We start from the raw sequence: 20175 nt of genomic DNA on the forward strand, positions 1-20175 counted from the left end.
GACTGGCATGGCATTACACTAAAAAACAAACCAAGAGACAAACCCTGGTGACTGGTTTGGACTGTGTCCTGTACATAGCCCCAGATAATGGTATTTAAATCAGCTGTACAGAATGAGATCTGCTCCAAACATTTGACCATCTTCTCTGAATCTGGCTGAGGCAGCTACAATGTTACTGGCACCTTTCCAGCATTCCTGTCAAAGTTTTGCCTTAACAGTCTTGTACGGCCTGTCTGGAAAAAAACAGTCTTTGTCCACATCCCTTGAGATACTGTTACAAGCATTTGCAGAGTTGTCTAAAGCCTTTTAACATGGACTTATCCTTTTTTATTTTTGACACAATACTTCTGTCCCGTTTTAGTTTCTTTTCAAACACAGTGATTCCAATGTGTTTTCAGGAATCATACTTCAATCCCAGTTGCATAGTTCTTTTTTAAAGTCTGTAAAAATTGCTTCTAACTAGCTGCTAATGATGGTTATTTTCCTCTAAATTCAATACCAGTTTATTATTTACCCAGTTCCTAATACAGTGACCGTATAAGCTGATGTGCACAGTCATGGGTAAATACTGGTATTTCATTAGAATTATAAATTACATTGATTTTTAAAGAATATATTGGCAATTTTAATTTAATTTAAAATTGGTAGCTAATTTGTTGATTGATTTGGTGCTTGCTAAAAAAAAAAAAAAGAAAAGGCATCTTCTTGTTAATTGTGTTTAAAAGAACCAACAAAACAACCAAATAAACCCCAAAGAAGCTTAGTTCTAGGTAGGAGAGGTTGGTTCCATTTTTAACCACATGAATCCAGAAGTATAGTCCTGATTATATCATTAGATCAGTAAAAGACCTGAGTTACTCTTTAGCTTATGTTTGTAGAGTCACTGAGGGCAAAGAGCAGTATTTTACTTTCCTGGTGCCAAAATTCAGAGCTTCTGAGGCAGCATTTTGCATCTTGACTGGCCTTATCTGAGCAAAATCAGTAATTTAGTAGAACTGTTAAACACAATGAATATTCATTAGATTCTAGTGTAGATCTTCACAGAGAACACCGAGGTGCAATCTTAGAATTACTAGTACTTTTAAAAGTAATTTGTTAAATTTTACTTATTAAAACACTATGTCCAAGGTTCTGGTGATGTTTTCTGAAGGAAATGTTGAAAGCTGGGTAATCAAAGCACCTTCTGAAAGGACTTTCAAAATGAAATTGTCCTTTTAAGAGAAGGGTGGCAGCAGAGGGGTTATAGTAGAGTTCAGCTTTCTATCCCCAAGTGAAACCTCTATTTTGTATATTCCAAAAGGGTAAAGTATTGCGAACTATGCCTTGTTGTTGCTATTAAGAAAGCCTGTCCTGCAGACTAATTGCATTTGAGACTTGAAAATGAACTCAAGCTGCCATGCAGCCAGTGGTTAATGAGGCCTTTTGTATTTCACTCTGCCAGTTACTTCTGCTGCCATGACTGGGGACTGTTTTTAGTTTCTCTTAGGAGAAAAAAAAAAAAAAAAAAAGGTGCCCCTTTTGGTTTTGACAGTTTGTATATTGTTACAAGCCTTTATTTTAACATCTGGCCGACATTTTCTGTAATGTTATCCAAGAGACTGTTTGTCTTACCTGAATGCATTGTTACTTATTTTGCTGATAAGAAACACATCTAAAAGCATTTTCCCTGTTTCAGGCACTTGGCTTCTTGTGGTATTCTGATGACCAGAACTTCTCCTTTGCAAGTACCTGTAACGGGTCATACTTTTTCAAGAAATTTCTTCAATGTTGCCACACCACTAATAAATAAAAGAAAAGAATATTCTGAAAGAAGAATTATAGGGTTAGTATAAAACTGTGGAGAATTTAAATGCTTGTTGATTTTGTATTTGCTGTAACTAATCCAAAACACTAGTAGTTCAAAAGACTGAGTATCCCTGAAGACACATGTCCTTAAGACTCTGGGAACCTAGAAAGGAGTTTTGACTTTCAGAATTTGTAAAGATCAGGTTTACCAGTCTGAAATTGAGCATAAAAAAGTAGGAACCCAAAGCCCTTAGCCATAGCAGGAAACAGCAGGAGTAACTGTTCTATTCCATGACAAAACAAAAACAACCTTGAAATGGAGTAATACACTAAGAATTTCATCTACTAAAATGTGAATAAATCAACAGGTGTGAAAACTGTTCCGTTTTCTCCCAAAGACATGCTAATATTTGCACTTACATTATATTATACTTCTCAAGCTTTTTTTATTTCTCTAAAAGAAGAAAAATGATTAGTTCTGTGATGAAGAAACTTCACACAGAAAAATATTTTGAAACCTTGTTTTAGAGCTAGTGGGAAAATCCCAGTTCATTTAATGATATGGGGATCTGCTCCCAGTCTCTGATCCACAACAGTATGAACTGTTTATTAGCAATATTTTTTTCACTATATTTAACATTCCTTTTTGTGATAGTTCTTGAACTGCAACAGATCTTGTCTAGTCACTTAAAAAGGGCCTTTGTCCAATAGTCCTCACACTGCTGAGTACTGTTGAACATATGCTTCATTCTAAAGGAAATTAAGCACATGCTTAATCCCATCTGTTTCAGAGTCAGAATGAAAAATTAAAAACCATAGCTATGATAGCTATGTAATACTTTGCCATGTTACAGCAAAATCTGCTAAAATGTTACCTTGTTTCATCTAATTTTAATATCCTGCCTGAGCAAGGGTGTTGGACAAAATGGGGCCCAGAGGTCTCTTCCAACATCAGCCATTCTGTGATGCCAGAAGGTTTTTCCATTGCATCTGCTTTTTCATTAAGCTTTTTATTTGGGCTAAAATAAGGAAGGTAGCACTCCTCTGTTTAAACCTTATGAAATATAGTGCTTGAGTTTTGGTACACCTTGTCTTGGGAGCCATGAAGTGTGGAATTTTTTCATTTTTTTTAATTTTTTTTTTTGTGAAATGGCCAAGATCTGCCTAAATGAAGACACAGCTGTGCCGGAAAAAATGTTTCCATTTGAAGTGTATGCATGTCTACCTGGTATTGCAGAAAGTAGCAGGCACTAGGTTCATTATTCATTAACATTACTGCTGGAAGGTGTGTGATATTTTTCTTCTTTATGCAAAAGTAATTGCAAGTGTATTGCTTTTCTTTCCTCTTAATTGGCAGAGCTGCATTTTCAATTTCCAAAATCAGTGGTAGTGACTATGTCTACCATTCAACTTCCTGTGCCATGTTTACCATCTTTGAAACTTCTTAATACTGAATTTGAAGTTAAAATACCTTGTAACTGTAATGTGCATGTGTCCATTTCCAGGTATTCCATGCAGGAAATGTATGAAGTTGTTGCTGTTGTGGAGAATTACAAACTCTTTGTTCCTTGGTGTAAAAAGTCAGACGTACTCTCGAAGCGCTCTGGGTACTGCAAAGCACAGCTAGAAATAGGATTTCCTCCTGTAGTAGAGACATACACATCAATTGTAACCCTAGTGAGACCACATTTAGTTAAGGTAATTGCATTTTTTTTTTCTCCTAACCATAATTTTCCTTAACTTTTTGTTGAAATTTGAATATTCTAGGAACATCTTGCTCCAAATTCAATGCTGGAAGTTCTTTGTACAGCTCAAAACTTATGTTGCATTTCCTTAAAGACTTCAGATAAACTGGAGAGAATTTGAATGTGTTTTAAAACATAACCTGTCACATGAGAGGGGAGAGGGATTCACTTTTTAATTTGCCTTTATTGGCAAAGCTGGAAGCCATTAAATGATGATATTAACATTTTTGCTTGATTTTTATTTTTTTTTAATTTTTGTCCAAGCCTCTCTGAATGCAAAATATGTACTCAGTTAAAAGTTATCTGACAACTCTACTTCTGATGCCTTAATGAACTTGCTATCTGTCATTACTTTTCTTCTCACAATTTTAACTAGTTAATATGAAAAGCCTAAGAAAACTGACTAAGCTTCAGTATGATGTGCTGAACAGATTGTTATTCAATATATTGATGAGAAGACAGAAGTGTGGATTTAAAGTCAATTTTTACCGTTAATTTCTTCAGAAGAGAAGCAATTATATTTCTCCTTTCAGCTTTTCAAGAGCAATAATTAAGAGAAAAGTAGAAAAATGTCAAGGACAACATTTTAAATGATGCCTGAATCTTCTATTTGTTTGCCTTATATTTTCAAATTTGTTTTGATAAAGAATGGCTTTAAGAACAGATTCCTTATAGCAAAACTGCCTCTCCCTTGGCAGATCCTGATTGGTTTGGAATAATTAGTAGAAACCGTAGTAGTTGATTGCTGTTCAAGATAATTGTTTGAAAATCCTATTTCACTATTTTCTAGGCTTCCTAATAAGAGACACTTAACAGAAAATGAGTTTCTGAAGTACAGGGAAGATGTAAATTGGAAAAGGAATATGCAAAATGCCTTTATTCAATATCCTTATTGATTCTGGAAAGAAAAAAGATTTTTCTCCCTTTTTTAAAAAGCGTTGAACAGCTGTAATGGAAAATCTGTGATTTATATGCTGAGAGCTTTCCTTTTCTACTGTTCCTTGAGAAGACAAGCTTTTTTCTTTCACACAGCTATCAGATTGGCTTACCAACTCTTTTTCCCTCTTAATTCACTCAAAAGAAGCATTCTTGTCTCAGGAAAAAAGTCCACAAAAGTGGTGAGAAAAGCCATTTCTTCAGATTCCTTCCCTGAGACTCATTAGTCTTTTCTCTGCTGCAACTACTTTTCCTAAGGGTTTACATTACATCCTCAGAACTGCAGGAATATTTCTAGGGAACTGATTGTGTGCTTGGACTATTTCGCTGTTCTCTTCACTCCAGGTGAAGGAACCTTGTGTGGCGCTCAGGCACAAAATGGGAAAGGGTTTGTTGCTTAAAATTTTCCCAATTTTAGGGCTTAAAGAATGGAAAAATCAGATTGGTAACAGCAGTTTTTGCTGATGGGGAAAGCTACTTTAGTTAAAGTTTGCTACTTTAAGACTGGGAGAAAGGGGGACACAGTGACAGTTTTCCCATTTTTCCTGGTCTTTTGACAGCAGTAGGGAAAAGCAGGCCCAGCTCTTTGTATCTAATCTTCCCTCTACTCCTTCCCTTTCTGATGTAGAACTAGCAAGATCATGCATTATCTCATTCCTGGAAAGAGAAATGTAGATGTTTTTGTGCTGGTGATTAGTCTTTGAGATGAGTCACCTTACCATAGCTTTCCAACCCAAGCAACACCTATTCCCTGGGGGCAGTCCTTTGGAGCAGAGCTCCTTGGGGTAACAAGAAGAACGTGTAAAAAAAAGAGCCAAAAAAAGTTACAGACATTTTCTCTACAAATTCCAAGCCAGTTGAGGTTACGTATTTGGAAGTTCTATGCATCATGCCACAGATCTGTTTTATGACACTCAACACACAATTTCTTCCTCTGCCTTGGAAGGACTTCAGTTATTTTTCCATAATTGACAACTCTGCATACAGGATCTCATGCTGGCTATGCTGTAAGAACAGTTTTAACTATGCCATGACCATGCCTATTTAACAAAATGCAAACACAAGCTTCAGTGATACCTGTTTGTCACATTTGTAAAAGTCTAATTGTAGCTTGATTTTTAAAACCTTTTTTCAGGCATCATGCACAGATGGAAAACTTTTTAATCACTTGGAAACAGTGTGGCGTTTGAGTCCTGGTATCCCTGGTTATCCAAGGACGTGTACATTGGATTTTTCAGTAAGTATGGTTAATTACAACTACCACATGCTAGGAGCAGCACATAGCAACACTTCAGCTAAGAGGGCTGTTTTAAATGCCTGTACTGTTTCTTTAAGCACTTACACACAGAAAACAAGTTAACTTTAGTCAATTCTGTCCAAAACATATTTTGTAAACTTTATTGCTGGAAACCACTTCAATATCCTTCAGAGACAGCAGCCTTCTCTGAGGTGTCCATGTATCATGAAACAGTCTAGGACAGGCACCTCACACCCTACAGTTCCAAACACACTGAATTTTTTAGACAATCAAATGCAGAAGAAATGCTAAATATACCTTGCTATTTTCTTTAATTACTCTACAACCTAAATGCTCTTGGTACCAGAAAGTGTTCTGCCATCTGTCCTGTTTGGGCTGCAGTTTAGTCAGTTTAATTTCCTGTCTTCCAGTTTTACTTTTTCATGTATTTTAAGCCTTCTCTAATACAAGTCTAATAGATTTTTGCTGTTGCTAATCTGTGATGGGATATCACTGCAGCCCAAAACTATTGCTCTTTATATCCAGTACCTGATTTAGCCTGATCTCACTCCCAGAAAAGCTGTTTCCATTTGAGTTACTGCTTTTCCATGTTGTCTGTTTTGTCTGCCGTCACATTTACACATCACAAAGTGTAGGTGTTGCATTGAGCAATAGGCTGCAAATGTAATAGGCTGCAAAAGTACACAGCAATGGGCTAATCCTGCTGCCATCTGCTGGAATACTCTGCTTTGAAAATTATCTTCAGTAAATAGGAAAAAGCTTTTGGAGTATTTTTTAACTAGCACATTAACCTTCTTAGGTTATCAACTTTCAGCTTATCACTGTATTGTACTTTATACAGTCCAACAGCAAAAATTAATCTACAGACACTCAAAGAAGCACATTTTTTTAAGGTTTCCATGTTACGTGCTCATGTTATTTGTATTTCTTTAGGCAAGTAAGTGTCAGTTCTTTCTATGAACATATATAAGCTATCTTTTAACCCAAGCCATAAATCAGTTAAAAAACTTGAATTAAACAACTATTTAAACCCTACAATCTAAGTACAGCTCTGAGAAAACGGCACCACACCTCCACAAGCCAAAGCCACATTTTGGCTTTTCAAGTCAAAGCCTTCTGTTAAAGGGAATCAAAACTGAACCGGATATGGACATTTTCATTTTCTTTGGGGAACACTATCAACACACCTTACTGCTTACCCTCTTTTGAGGTAGCAGAAGTCAATGCAGTTGGCTGAGCTTAACCCCTGCCAGTTTCTGCCCTGCTGCTCCTTGCCTCTGGACACTTGCAGGCAGGGATGATAAGCATTTCACAACAAACTCCTCAAAACAGGCCCTGCAATTACAGATAGCCAAGAGAAAATTTTGATTTCAAGGATGCTTGTTTGCTTTACAAAATGTTATTTGAGTTTTGGTCTATGCTGGTTCCCACAAGCTGCTCTATCCTGTTGTGCCAGCCTGATTTCATGAGACATCCACATACAGCAGGGAACTTTCCTACTTTGGCTTCAGCTCTGAAATGATTTTGTTCACAGACTGAAGCACACCACCATTTTTAGCACCTGCAAATTTCATTAATGTATACTGTACCTCAAGACTGACATAACTGCTGAATATGATGCCAAACTCATTATCCCCACTCTGCAGAAATCTGCATGCCCTAAATGACAGCTCTCAGACTTGCAAGAGCCACATTAATTTTACCGATGCTTGAGGTTAAGCAAATGTAAATTAAGCTACACTTGGCTTATGGGCCAAACTATTTAATTACTTCTGTGCTACTGCTTTCCAGTTAGTATGTATTGCTCATAAGGAATTGAGGAGAATTGATAGAGATTGACTGTATTTGCTCCTTGTGTCATTAAATCTGCTGATTTTTCAGGAATGACAAAAATTACTTAACTCACAATCCATTTCATTGACTGCTGGTGTCAGGTCAGGAGTGGGAGCTGTTCAGGTGGGAGATGTGACACACAAACCATATCTAGTTTTAGTCATTAAACTGCTTGTTTGAATCTACCATAACTACTGCCACCAACAAGGAAAGACTGATTTAAAATATTGACATTTAATAGGTAACTATTTCAAGCCGCTTTTAAGTCTCTTGGACATGCTCCAGCTTATGTGTTAGTCTGCTGTCTTGCCATGCAAGATTTTCTTCAGACTTTTGTCCCCCAAGTGCATTCTGTGCACAAAATAAGTTATTGTTTGTCAGTAGTTTTTGATTACCCCAAACCTCTTTTCTAATGAATTATTTATTAAAGAAAAGACTGTTTAGGTAAATGTAAATGACTGCTTCAGAGAACTGAATGAGAGGAAAAGCCATGGGGTACAGTCCTCAGACCAAGGAACATGGGTTTCCTTGTCAGCCACATTCACCTATTCCTCAGTTTTAACTGTTCTACAGCTTACCTGCAGCCTTCACTGGAGATTCTTGAATAGACTTGTCTATTTGTATAGGCATTTTACAACAGTATAAATAGGAAAAATAATTCTCTTTTACTTTCTTAAACAGATTTCTTTTGAATTTCGTTCACTTCTACACTCAAAACTTGCTACACTGTTTTTTGATGAAGTTGTAAAACAGATGGTTGCTGCCTTTGAAAGAAGAGCATCCAAACTCCATGGGCCAGAAACCAGCATCCCTCGGGAGCTGATGCTGCATGAAGTTCATCAGACGTAAAGGGAAACTGTAACAACCTTCCCTATAAACTTGTTTGTACACTTCACTTGTACAAAGTGCCGTGCTCCTCCTTTGGGGCATCTATTCCTTACCTGAGCTGTGGGTGTGATCTTACATTGTGCCAAACACACCTGTTCAGCCAGACAGATACAGAACGTTCAAAAGCTGCAATCAAGTGCAGCTTAAAGCCTTATCAGTAACAGACACCTGGCAGCTGCTGTAAGCCAGGCTATCTCAGGCTGCCGTTTAACACCAAACGGCTCCTGGAATCACAGTCCAAGCTCTGCCTTAGCCAAGCTCCTGGGGTTTTTCAGCACTGTAACATATTAACTCAGCTTTGTGGGAACCTAACCTTCACAGCATCAACTCAGCCAGCTCTGCCTAAGGGGAGGCCAACTGACACACTGGCTTCCCAGAGAGTGGCGGTTTGGCAACCATTGAGGAGTGGTGCTTTAATCCAAATGAGTGGAAAAGGTAAGTCAGGGATCTCCAGGTTGTCTTGAGTGACCATCAACTGCTCTAGAACTCCCCTCGTTTTCAGAGCTGAAACACATAAGGAGTAATCTGAGTGCAGCAGTCTCAGCTATAGCCAGTGGTTCCCAGTGGACCTGTCCAGAATTTGTAGTCAATTTGGCACTGAACTTGCTCCTTGCCACTCTATCCCTGTTACACATTGCACTTTAGTTACTTCCATCTCACTAATGCAAACAGAACACTTTAAAACAAGTGTTACCTCTGAGAGCCAGGTACCAGTGCTGTCTTCCCTAGAAGCAGGGAACAAGACACTCTCTGCTTCCTGCAGACAAGCACAGCCAAGGCCAGCTGTCATTATAAATCATACAAGAGAGCAATAAACCTTCATGCTTTGAGGTTTTTCAGTACCATACTCCCAACTGTGATAATGCCATCCTGATTAAATACACGTTCAGTACTTCTATTCTTGAAATATTCTCTTCTTTTTCTGAAGAAACCAAGAGAATAGGTTTGAACAGTCTAAATTTTCACTTTATGCTGCCTTGCATTACCAAATTTCCTTACTGAAAGTAGGTAAAGTGTCAGGCCAAGTGCTGAAGCTGGTGCTTTCTCTGCAGCATAAGTAATCCATATGGTTACTACAGGACAGCGTATTAAATAAGATAGAAAGGTATATTTCAAAATAAACACAGCCCTGAAAACAGTTTCAGACCATTTTACTTAAAATTAGAATGTCACACATCCCATCTGTTTAAGTATAGTTCTTATTAAGGGCAGGAAGCTGGGGAAAGCAGCAGCTGGATTAAAGTAATTTTTACAGAACTGAGAAGTTGTAAAGCAATTTTGATTGTTGAGGAAATCAGAAATAAACATACACACGTTTGGGAACACCACTGTTCTGCAGGCTGGAAAGCAGAAAAGACTACACAATGTTAGTGGTTCTGTCAGGTCAAAGAACACAGAAAGGGGTAAAACAACATTTCCAGTGCAAAATAACTAAATCCTGCACTCCTGACCAGAAAGGAAGAAGAGAAGAATGGAAGGCTCAAGATGAGGAGGTAACCACATACTATGCCTGAGCAAAGGAGCTATTTAAAAAACCCAGAACCCTTTCTTAGCAAAGATTTACCTGTTTGATATCCTCAGGGCACTTCCCTTCCCCCAGGACTGTGAAATGTACACTGGGCCTGTTCCAGCACGTGAAACAATCAGATAGACAGGGAAAAAATAAAGTCAGGGCACGTGCCTTGTTTTCAGAGCATTGTTTAATATTTCAAAGAACTGTAGTGCAGTTCAGCTTAGATATTTCTTACCAAAATTAAAGCACTTGCATTTCTGAGAAACATTCTAGACAAAGGAATGTTTCTCGGAGTGAAATGCCCTGTCATTTTTTCAAGCATAAGTGTCAATTTCTACTAACTCTTAGAAGCAGCAGCAGGCTGTCCAGTCTATCCCATAACTATGGCTTTGTGTGCAGATGAAGGAGGTGATACATTTTGTAACTTTTGAGCGGTTTATTACATAAAGGTCACATAACTCTATTTGCCTACTTTGTACACAATTGTCTAGTCTCACGCACAGTGGCTTCCAAGTTCTTCCTAGTACTGGCAAGCACCAAGAAATTCTGAAATAGAACATCAAGTGCCTTAATTAAGTTCAAATTGGGACCTTGGTAGATGGATCTTGCACCCAGTTATCAGGAATGTACAAATGTCTTTATTCAAAAAATACAAAATAAATTATCTGTAGGCATGGACAATGACTGTAAACAATTACACGTGTGTTAAATGAAATCCGGTAACTGATGGTTACAGTGATTCTTTTCAACACCAGCCTCACTTCAGTCACTATCCATCCTCTCACACTGATAGCTCAAGTTTTTGAAGTCAGAACTGTCAGTCTTCAACAGCACAGCTCATGATGCATCCCTGCCCCAGGAATTAGAACATGCCACCTCCCATTCCTCCACCCATCCCACCCATTCCTCCCATTGCCGGCTCCTTCTCTTCTTTAGGAACTTCAGTCACCACTGCTTCTGCTGTTGATAGGAGAGATGCAACACCTGCAGCATCCATCAGAGCAGTTCTCACAACCTAAAAATAGGCAAGAAACATCTTAAAACCTGCTGACTATTGCAGGAGGTGGGAGGAAGCAAAGCTGAGAATTAAGACTTTTAGGTTACCTTCGTTGGGTCTATGATTCCTTTTTCTACCATATTTACAAAGTCCCCAAGCATTGCATCGTAGCCAACTTCTGATGGGCTTTGCAGGATTTTTTCAACTATCAATGATCCTTCAACACCAGCATTCTTTGCAATAGTCATTGCTGGGATTCTCAGTGTTCTCTTGATTATTTCAATGCCTGCAAGAAAGAGGATAGTTGGAGCTCCATGTACCAACACCTACTCCCACTGCCAAGGAATGCTCTTGTGCTGGAGATCAATACAAAGAGAAAACCCTCCAAGCAAGAACATAAGCTATTTTTATAAGTTCCAGGAGGAAAGGTTTTCGCTACTTTACACTTGCCAACGAATGAAATCTCTGCAGGATATTTATGAACATTTTGGTTTTACTTCTACAAAAAGTAGTAAGGAGTATTATTAGTAACATGACACAAAGCCTTTTTCCATTTGATTCACACAGTCTCTTGAGCATTATTAGATTTTTGTCTGTCTGTAATGACTTTAACAGCCAGCTCTCAACCTGAAGTGTTTGCCACTTTCTGCTGGGATACTGCTGCTTTACTGCTACTGGGTCTTTGACAGTTCAGTCAGCGATACCATGAAAAAGCTCCTTCCCACTCAAAAGCAGAGACCACAACACCAAAGAAATGTGAAGTTTCTGAGATCAATGAACTAAAAACTCACTGAAAGCAATCTGCATTTCATCTGATAAAGCCTCAGGACAGGAGAAAGCCAGCTTGCATCACTCCCACACACATCTTCAAGTAATTTACTTACCAATTTTCTGATCCTCGTTGGCTGGAGTTAAGGCATCTAAGGCTGGGATGCAGCGCAGCAGTGCACAGCCACCACCTGGGACGATGCCTTCCTCCACGGCCGCACGGGTGGCGTTCAGGGCATCGGTGACCCTGTCCTTCTTCTCGTTCACCTCAACATCACTGGTGCCACCCACCTGCGAGCAGCAAGCCACACGTCAAGGTCTGCACCAGGAGCCCAGCTGGGACAGCACTGCTGCCACCAAACTAAGCAGCCAATGCCTAAGAAGTGCCAGAAATCCAACCCACCCTCTCCCATACCGGCAGTCTTCTTCTGTACCTCAGCACTCAAGAAGCCTAAGCCTTAGTTCATCATTTCATCAAGTTCTTAATACCTTCAATACTGCTACTCCATCAGAGAGTTTGGCCAATCGCTCATTCAGTTTCTCTTTTTCATATTCACTGGTGGTAACCTCTAGCTGCTCGATTATTTCTTGAATGCGTTTTTCAATCTGAGTCTTTTCACCCTTCCCCTTAAGGAGCATGGTGTCATCTTTTGTCACAATGACCTCTCCAACTTTACCGAAGTCATGAGGCTGAATATCTTCTACATTTAGGTTCAAACCCTCTTCTCCGAACACCTGGAAGAAATTATGTGAAAAGCAGGAATTGACAGGTTCCCCACACATCAGGTGTTTTTTATCTACAAGTACACAAACACATACAGCAGGCTAATGGTGCAAAATAACCACTTTACTGCACTTCCACCATCTGGGTGAAGAACAACTTCCCAATATCCAACCTAAACCTCCCCTGACACAGTTTCACGGTGTTTCCTTAGGTCCTGTCATTGATCATCTTGCATTTTGGTAAGTTACAGATACTGACACATCACTGACTTTAGAACAGTTTACTGGTTTGTTACTTTGCACTGCCATTACCTTAAACATGAAGTTTTATTTCATGTTCATGGGCCTCCTCTGGGTCCCAATATAATGTTATGATTTTCAAGTGCATATTAAAAAAAGGGGAGCATAAAGGGACATTAATCAGTACATCAACTATATGCAAAGTTTAGTAGTAAGAAAATTTACTCAGTCCATTCCAAACATTTTAAATAACTGTATTTTCCACATCCGAGTTCAGGCAATTTTGAAACAGTCAGTTTTATAAAGGCAACAATTGCCTTGGAGTTCCTCCTTTCCCCTAAAAACCTAGTGAACCTAAAGTCTGCAAGGAAATCTTGTATGACTTCAGTCAGTTACAAGGACACATCACTTATGGTTGGCCAGGATTGTATTACACAGCAATTATCAGTGTCTGCATTTCAAAACAACAGCAAGATTCAAACATCAGTTACTGTTATATTTTTGAAAAAACAGAACACAGCTCGCAGCCCAGCAAATACAAGCCAAGGACCTAAAAATGCAGTGTTTTTCTCCTTAAAAAGCACTAACATTCCTTGGAGCAAAAAGCCACTTAAAACATTGTTACTTACAGCACCACCAGTAGCAATCGCCATGTCCTTAAGTTGGTTTTTCCTGTTGTCACCAAAACCTGGTGCTTTTACAGCAACAACCTGAAGGCCAACCTTCAGTCTAATGAGAAAAATTCAGAGAATGAATCTAATTACTAAGGCAAATTATTACAGTGCAGCTGTAACAGCCAAGCAAACAAAGAGACCATCACAAACTGATGCTTTTTTTCTCAAAAGGGCAGTTAGGACACAAGTAAAGTTCTGTCCAAGTTGATACAAAGCATGGTGATGCTAGAAGCTGCTGTTTCTTTGGCACAGAAAGAGAACTAACAGCTTTACACCATGGAAAAAAACAGATTTTAAGCCTCACCTGTTCAAGACAAGAGTACTGAGGGCTTCTCCATCAACATCTTCTGCAATGATGACCAAGGGTTTGCGGTTGGCATTGGCAATTTCAAGAGCTGGAACTATGGACTGTACGCTAGATATTTTCTTTTCACTGATTAAAACATAAGCATCCTGGAATTCACATTTCTGCCCTGCAGAAACAACATGCATTATCTGAACAATTCCATTACAAAAACATATCAAGCATTCTTTTAACTTAAGCAGCTGCTCTGGAGCAATGGTTGCACTTTCCAAATGCATTTAAAAACAAAAAGACAACTTGTTTTCCTCAAGACTTCATTCTCAATTCTACATTGTTGTGCTGTGTAGCAAGCCTAGCCTGATGTTCACAGGAACTCTTTGCATAGAAAAAGAACCCCCAAAACTCCAAGCTTTTACCAAGTTTTCTGATGGGGAAGGATTCCCTGCTCCATTTGCTGTGGTGCACAGCATAAGGGACTGTGAAGCCTTTAACAGGGGCCATTATTTCACACAGTCTGCTGCGAAGTGTTTGATGTGGCTTATTGTTAACTCACCTTTAGTTGTGTTAATAAAATATGGAGAGATGTAGCCTCTGTCAAATTTCATACCCTCAATGATTTCCAGTTCATCATTTAGAGTTTTTCCATCCTGTTTAGATGCAAGAAAGTATGCATTAAAATCTTCCCTATTTACTACCAAGAGCACAAGTACAGTTTTAGCATATAAGGCTCAACAGATTGAAAGGCTCTGCATCCCACATCAGTTGCACATCCTTCTCTCCAAAACAGAAGGAATACAAGAGGGAACAGTGATCCAACTGAACTAAAGGAGCTGGGGAGGAATTATGGAATGTGAGCTGCAGCAGCAGCATCACACAGGATAAAAAAAGCCAGCTGTAACAGGAGAAGAGACAGTGACTTGGCACTTCATGTGTTGGCCAGTTCTTACCTTGACAGTGATCACACCCTTTCGTCCAACTTTTTTCATTGCATCAGAGATTATATTGCCAATTTCCTGATCTCCATTTGCTGATATTGTGGCAACCTGAAAGAGTAAGACAATTAATCTTACTTTCCAATGCAAGATGTCTCCTCACAATAAAAAAAATAAAAATCAGAATAACCATTTACAATGCTCATATTTTTGACAAAGCAAGGCAGCTGACTGCAGCACACTCGCAGCAGGAGCCAGGAACTCTGTTAGAAGGGCTGACTCTCAGGCAGCTGTAGCACAGAGCCTGTTTCCCTGCATTGGGCTCACACCCAGGCCATCTCCAGTCACAGGGACAATAACCCAGGACCACCAACACACCTGACTGAACCTGATCTGCCACACCCTCAGTACTCTGCCATCACTTCCATTCACAACAGAGCTTTGCTCCCATCAGTTCTTCCCAAGTACACACATTTATGTTTTAAGACCACATTTTGGAATGAAACTTGAAGACAAAAACATCTCCCCACTTCTGAAGTAGCTTTTATCAGTGCAATTGAAGACTGTTTTTGATGTACAAAGAGAAGTACTTAGTATCAGATGCACACAACCTAACTTCACTAAACCTGACCTCACAAAACTTTTTCTGAGTAACCGCTGCCTAAATTTGGGTTACATTTTATTGTATGTTTTTTCTTACCTGTGCAATTTCTTCTGGAGTTGTAACAGGTTTTGAAAGTTTCTTCAGTTCAGCTGTGATGGCATCCACTGCCAGCATCACCCCTGAAGATGAACAGAGCACTTGTGAGTGAACAAAACAAGGTACAGAGCACAGAAAACACAAACACTCACCACAACGAAAAGGTTTCCTTTCAAACAAAAGTCCACGCTGCAAAAATGGATTGTTTGCGTGTTCAAAACCAAATAGTTTTTGTTCCATACTGTCATTTTTATATGTAGTGATAGATGTTTTGAAATTGGAGCGAGATTCTCTCACAGTCTAAATTTGCCAGATTTGTTTATATGGCTATTGTATTAATTAAATGCAGAAATGGCTTTAACTAGAGTTCACTTCCAACACAGTGAGTTGACTGCATGTAGAATAGTACAATGATTAGAATAGCTAACAGTTGTCCAGAGTCCACAGTATAAGAAAAACAATAGTATTCTCTAAACATCACTTCATATAACCCTTTATGGTGGCTCTTCAAACAGAAAACGAGTCAAATTTAGGATAAGCAAAATAAAAGACAGATCAAATATTGAAAACAACAGAAAAAAAGTTACCCCTCCTGATTTCTACTGGATTGGCTCCTTTGCTGATCTTCTCAAAGCCTTCCTTGGCAATAGCACGTGCGAGGACTGTTGCAGTAGTGGTACCATCTCCTGCTTCTTCGTTGGTATTGTTGGCAACATCTTGAACTAACTTGGCTCCAATGTTTTTGTATTTGTCTTTCAAGTCAATTGCCTTTGCTACTGTCACACCATCTTTTGTCACTTTGGGACTTCCCCAGCTTTGTTCAATAATAACTGTTCTACCCTAGAGGGACAAAAAACAAATTTTAAATCCAAGCCAACCCACAGCATGTTACTCTCAAGAGCTCAACTGAAAATTCTGAACAGCCACAGCTGAACACCTTACACAGGGCATTCTCCAAAACCAGAAAAATGGCTCAAAGGCTTTATGCTTTTATAGAATGAGGCTCCATTCTTCAGCCAAAATGCTAAATATTAGTCTGCAATTAAGTAAGATTACCTTACAGAAAAAAACTAAAGAGATTCTCTGTAATGCTAATAATTCTACCCTAAAATTAAAATACAGCAACTCAAAGAGCTGAATTTCCATTGGATCACAATTAACATTCTTTGTGAATGAAAAACAAGTAATACAAAACTCAAGTCGTTGCATGTGCTGGAAGGAAAAAAAGCAGACTTGCAAACCTCATTAGTGATTAGCAAAGAGAACTGAGAGTACATCACATTTGTGTGCATGTGTTACAATAATTTCTCAAACACTGCAAGTTACCAAGCTTTTCTCATCTTAGTTGGCACTTGGATCCAACTGAAAAGCTGGACTGCTCTATCCAACAGACACAGCTAACATGGGAAACTGAACTATACAGGGACCACATGGCAAAAGCACCTGCACAAGGACATTGCTTGTTCACAGATGAATTCAGTAGCCAATAGCTGCTCCAAACAATCATGTTCCAGTTTGAGCTGGAGGTAGCACAAACAAAAGGAGCCACCTCTGGTCTACTACTGCCCTGAAACTCCTCTACTACCCTGACAGCTGGAACTGCTGCACGAGGGGAGAGCAACTGCCCCAGCTCAGCACGGCCTCCCAGGCAGAGCTGCACAAGCCCCCTGACCTGGTCTGTCAGGTGCTGCTGGGAGTTGACCCTGCTGCCTCCTGCCAGAGCTGTCCGAACCCAGGGTGGGGATCATGAGCCAGGTGAGGATCCCCGTGCAGCTCCCAGCGCTGTGGTGCCCTGTGCCTCTCCCCTGCTCCGAGCCCACACATCTGCCTCAGACTGAACCAGCTCTGGCTGCCTGCCAGGCATGAGGCCACGCTGCTCCTGAAGCACAACCACCCCAGCAGCTACAAGGAAAGGTTCTGCTTCAGTTACTCAGCCTGAACCTGGGGAAGGAAGAGCTTACAGAAACTTAACTCTGTGCTATGGAGCAGTAATGCCAAAATAACACACTCCCCGAATTAATTTTATTTGGCCTACATTTCTAAATATAGAAGTGATTAAAAAATAAGAAAACTCCTCTCTGGAGGACCATGCTACCAGTATGTTTTTCATATAACGTTTCCCAGTTTGCTTCATTTTTTTTTTTGTATTTTGATAAGATCTTATTCCAAGTGTTTGGTTTGCAGCTCTGACAAGAGGAGCACGAGAAAACCTACAGATAACCAATCACATGAAAGGGCTTGCTCTCAGCAGAAACACCTGTCTGTGTTCCTGAAGAAGGGAACAAACACCACCAGTATCTGCACAGGTGTTTAGAATGGTCCTGCATATTGAGAATCTGAGCTCCCACACAAATAATTTCTGTTCAATATGCTGGAGCAGTACCAAAAGATTCTGTGAGACTGCAAATTGGGTTCCTTAAAATGTAGAACAGTGCCAAATGAAGTTTCCTTACCAGAGTGATGTTTCTTAAAAATACCAGAAACAGAACCAGGCACTGCAGTACAACCAATCCATTTTTACAAATACATGGAGAACAGCAGAACAAACAAAAATCCCCTAAGGTTACATGAAGTTGCATCAGCAGCTGCCCTTTAGCCAGTGGATTAGAACTATGCTTCGGCATTCACAAAGTAGCCTGATCAAAAAAACCACCAGGAGTTAAATTAACCAACTACACTTAAACTTTGTTCCTTTATGGAAGTAGCCAAAGCTTCCTGACATAATCATTCCTTAATCTTCATCTGCCCAGCTTTCTGGTATTTTTGCCTTTGAATAAAGCTGATGGAGCATAAAAATGTGCAGGAACTGTATTAAATAATGTTACAAAGGCCAAGCAGCCCTTAGAACTATCATGCACATGCTATTACAGGGAACAGATATTCACATGAGCCCCTAGAAAATCAGTGTCTCTTCCTCAAAAAGAGGAACCTCATTCCAAGCACATTGCATGACTATGCAGAATATCATAGCTGGTTTTCCCAGAGACCCACATCTCCCTTACAGGACAGAATATAGGGTAACACAAATGAATGCCACTACCATGAAATTTCACTTAGGCTGGTAACGTTCACCAGCCGATTGAAAACTCAACATTATAATTTGGACAGTTTTTAAAGCTTGCTAATATTAAATGGTAAACTAATACAAAATTGTAACTTGTAAAAAAAATTAACAAACCAAACACCATTAAAAAACCCCAACCAGGCCACCCACATGCTAATTAACCTACCCCGCCATGACACGGACAGTTACATTATCTACTGCACTGTTACAGGTTATCAAGTGAGCTGGTAACACATTATGTACATCGCCTTAACCTTCAAAATGTTTTGACGAACATATTGTACCTTTCACAGGAATCCCAGTAATTTTACTTTGTTACTACGAAAAGCACATGCACTATCCGACTTTTGGTGGCAAACATGAGACCGCAGGGCTGCTTGCAGGAGCCTGTCCAGGCCCCTACCCCTTCGTGTTGCAGTTCTGCAAATACAATCGTGCAGCTTCACCCAGAGAAACCCAACGACCGTTCTCTGTTACAGTATTTTCAGCCAGGTCTGTGCTAACATAAAGGCCAAATCTTTCATTACCTTTGGCCCCATGGTGACAGCTACAGCATCTGCTAAGAGATCTACTCCTTGTAGCATCAGAGCTCTCGCGTCTGCTCCGAACTTCACATCTTTTGCATAGGCTCGTGTTAGATGGGGTGCGAGGGCTCTGGACACTGGTCTTATCTGACGGAGTACTGTAGATAAACGGAGCATGTCTAAAATATTAAAAGAAATGTAGAGAAAAACAAAAGCATTATGGCTTTGCACAGCTAGCTACTTCTACAGGAAAAGAAGGAGGACAGATTTAGGAAGTAAAGCAGGCACGATGAATCTTTAATTTTGCGACTGGCTGAAATCAAGACAAACGAGCAACTCGAAGCACCGGGGCCGGCTATCTCCGATCCTCACGCCGAGACCCGCGCGGCAGCAGCTCCTCCCTGCGCGGCCTCCAGCACCTCCGAGCTCCTCCCGCTGAGCGTGCCCCGGAGCGGGGCAGGACACGGCGAGGGCACCGCGGAGCGCCTGCGGCTCCATGTGCTCAGCGCGGGGGCCGCGCCCGCCCGCGCCTGCAGGAGCGGGGCCGTGACGAGGGGAGCTCGGTAAGGTTCCCAAACCCCCCCTACGCCATCAAGGGCGGAGAGAAGAGACAAGGCCGCGGCCGCCACCCCGGGCCCGCCGGAGCCCGCACGGCGGGCAGGGCCCCGCGGCCACATGGCCGCTGCAGCAGGACACGCGCAGCAAGGTCAGCACCGCCCGCCCCCCGCCGCCGCCCGCCCGCCCGCCCCACCGCGCCGCCACCACCCCGCAGGAAGGTGCGGGCCCCGCTCCCGCCACCCGGGCGCAACGCCCCCATCACGGCCGCCCCCAGCTCCCGCCGCTCGGGCCCAGCCGCTCCCGGCGCGCGGCCCCGCGCTAACCGCAGCCACAGGACTAGGGCGGCCGTGCCCTCCCCAGGCCAGGCAGAGCGGCGCGGACCCGGCGCCGCGGCCGCGTTCCCGCTCACCTGCGGCAGCGCGGGAGCAGCACCGCGGCTCTGCGGACTCGCGGGGCACGTCTGGCGCGGCGGCGGCGGGCGGCGCTCGGCACTCACCGCCTCAGCCCCGCCCCCGCGCCGCCGCCGGCCCATGTGCGGCTCCGGCCGCCCGGCCCCGGAACCAGCATGGCCTCCGCGCCCGCCCACAGCCCGCCTGCCGCGCTAGGCCGCGGGCAGGAGCGGCGCATGCGCAGAGGGCAGCAGCATGAACCATTCATGTTCCGGGGCCCGCCGATTCCAGAACCTTCTGGAACGCTCATGCTCGCCGCGGGTCAGGGGTGAGCTGACCTCACT

General features: G+C 41.4%; 2 protein-coding genes across 6 annotated transcripts in view; one reads left to right on the forward strand and one right to left on the reverse strand.

The window, feature by feature from the left end:
- The window catches only part of COQ10B (coenzyme Q10B), a 19432-nt gene extending 8793 nt beyond the window's left edge, over positions 1-10639 (forward strand). For all 5 annotated transcript variants that reach the window (XM_086897289.1, XM_086897287.1, XM_023930779.2 and 2 more), the window contains 4 exons: positions 1676-1822; positions 3291-3483; positions 5602-5703; positions 8239-10639. In XM_086897289.1, the coding sequence (XP_086753415.1) occupies positions 1676-1822; positions 3291-3483; positions 5602-5703; positions 8239-8406 (610 nt within the window). In that variant the 3' untranslated portion in view covers positions 8407-10639. The remainder of the gene's footprint in view (positions 1-1675; positions 1823-3290; positions 3484-5601; positions 5704-8238) is intronic.
- HSPD1 (heat shock protein family D (Hsp60) member 1) lies at positions 10128-20009 on the reverse strand. Its single transcript, XM_086897189.1, has 12 exons — positions 19852-20009; positions 18888-19063; positions 15884-16136; positions 15297-15379; positions 14612-14707; positions 14218-14311; positions 13665-13833; positions 13316-13415; positions 12213-12458; positions 11840-12014; positions 11063-11241; positions 10128-10973 (listed from the first exon to the last, which is right to left on the reverse strand). The coding sequence occupies exons 2-12, from the start codon at positions 19059-19061 to the stop codon at positions 10821-10823; spliced, it is 1722 nt and encodes a 573-aa protein (XP_086753315.1). The 5' UTR covers positions 19062-19063; positions 19852-20009; the 3' UTR covers positions 10128-10820.
- Positions 20010-20175: the final 166 nt, after the last annotated feature.

This window comes from Cyanistes caeruleus, chromosome 7 (assembly GCF_971803275.1).
Source record: "Cyanistes caeruleus chromosome 7, bCyaCae1.hap1.1, whole genome shotgun sequence".
Lineage (NCBI taxonomy): Eukaryota > Metazoa > Chordata > Aves > Passeriformes > Paridae > Cyanistes > Cyanistes caeruleus.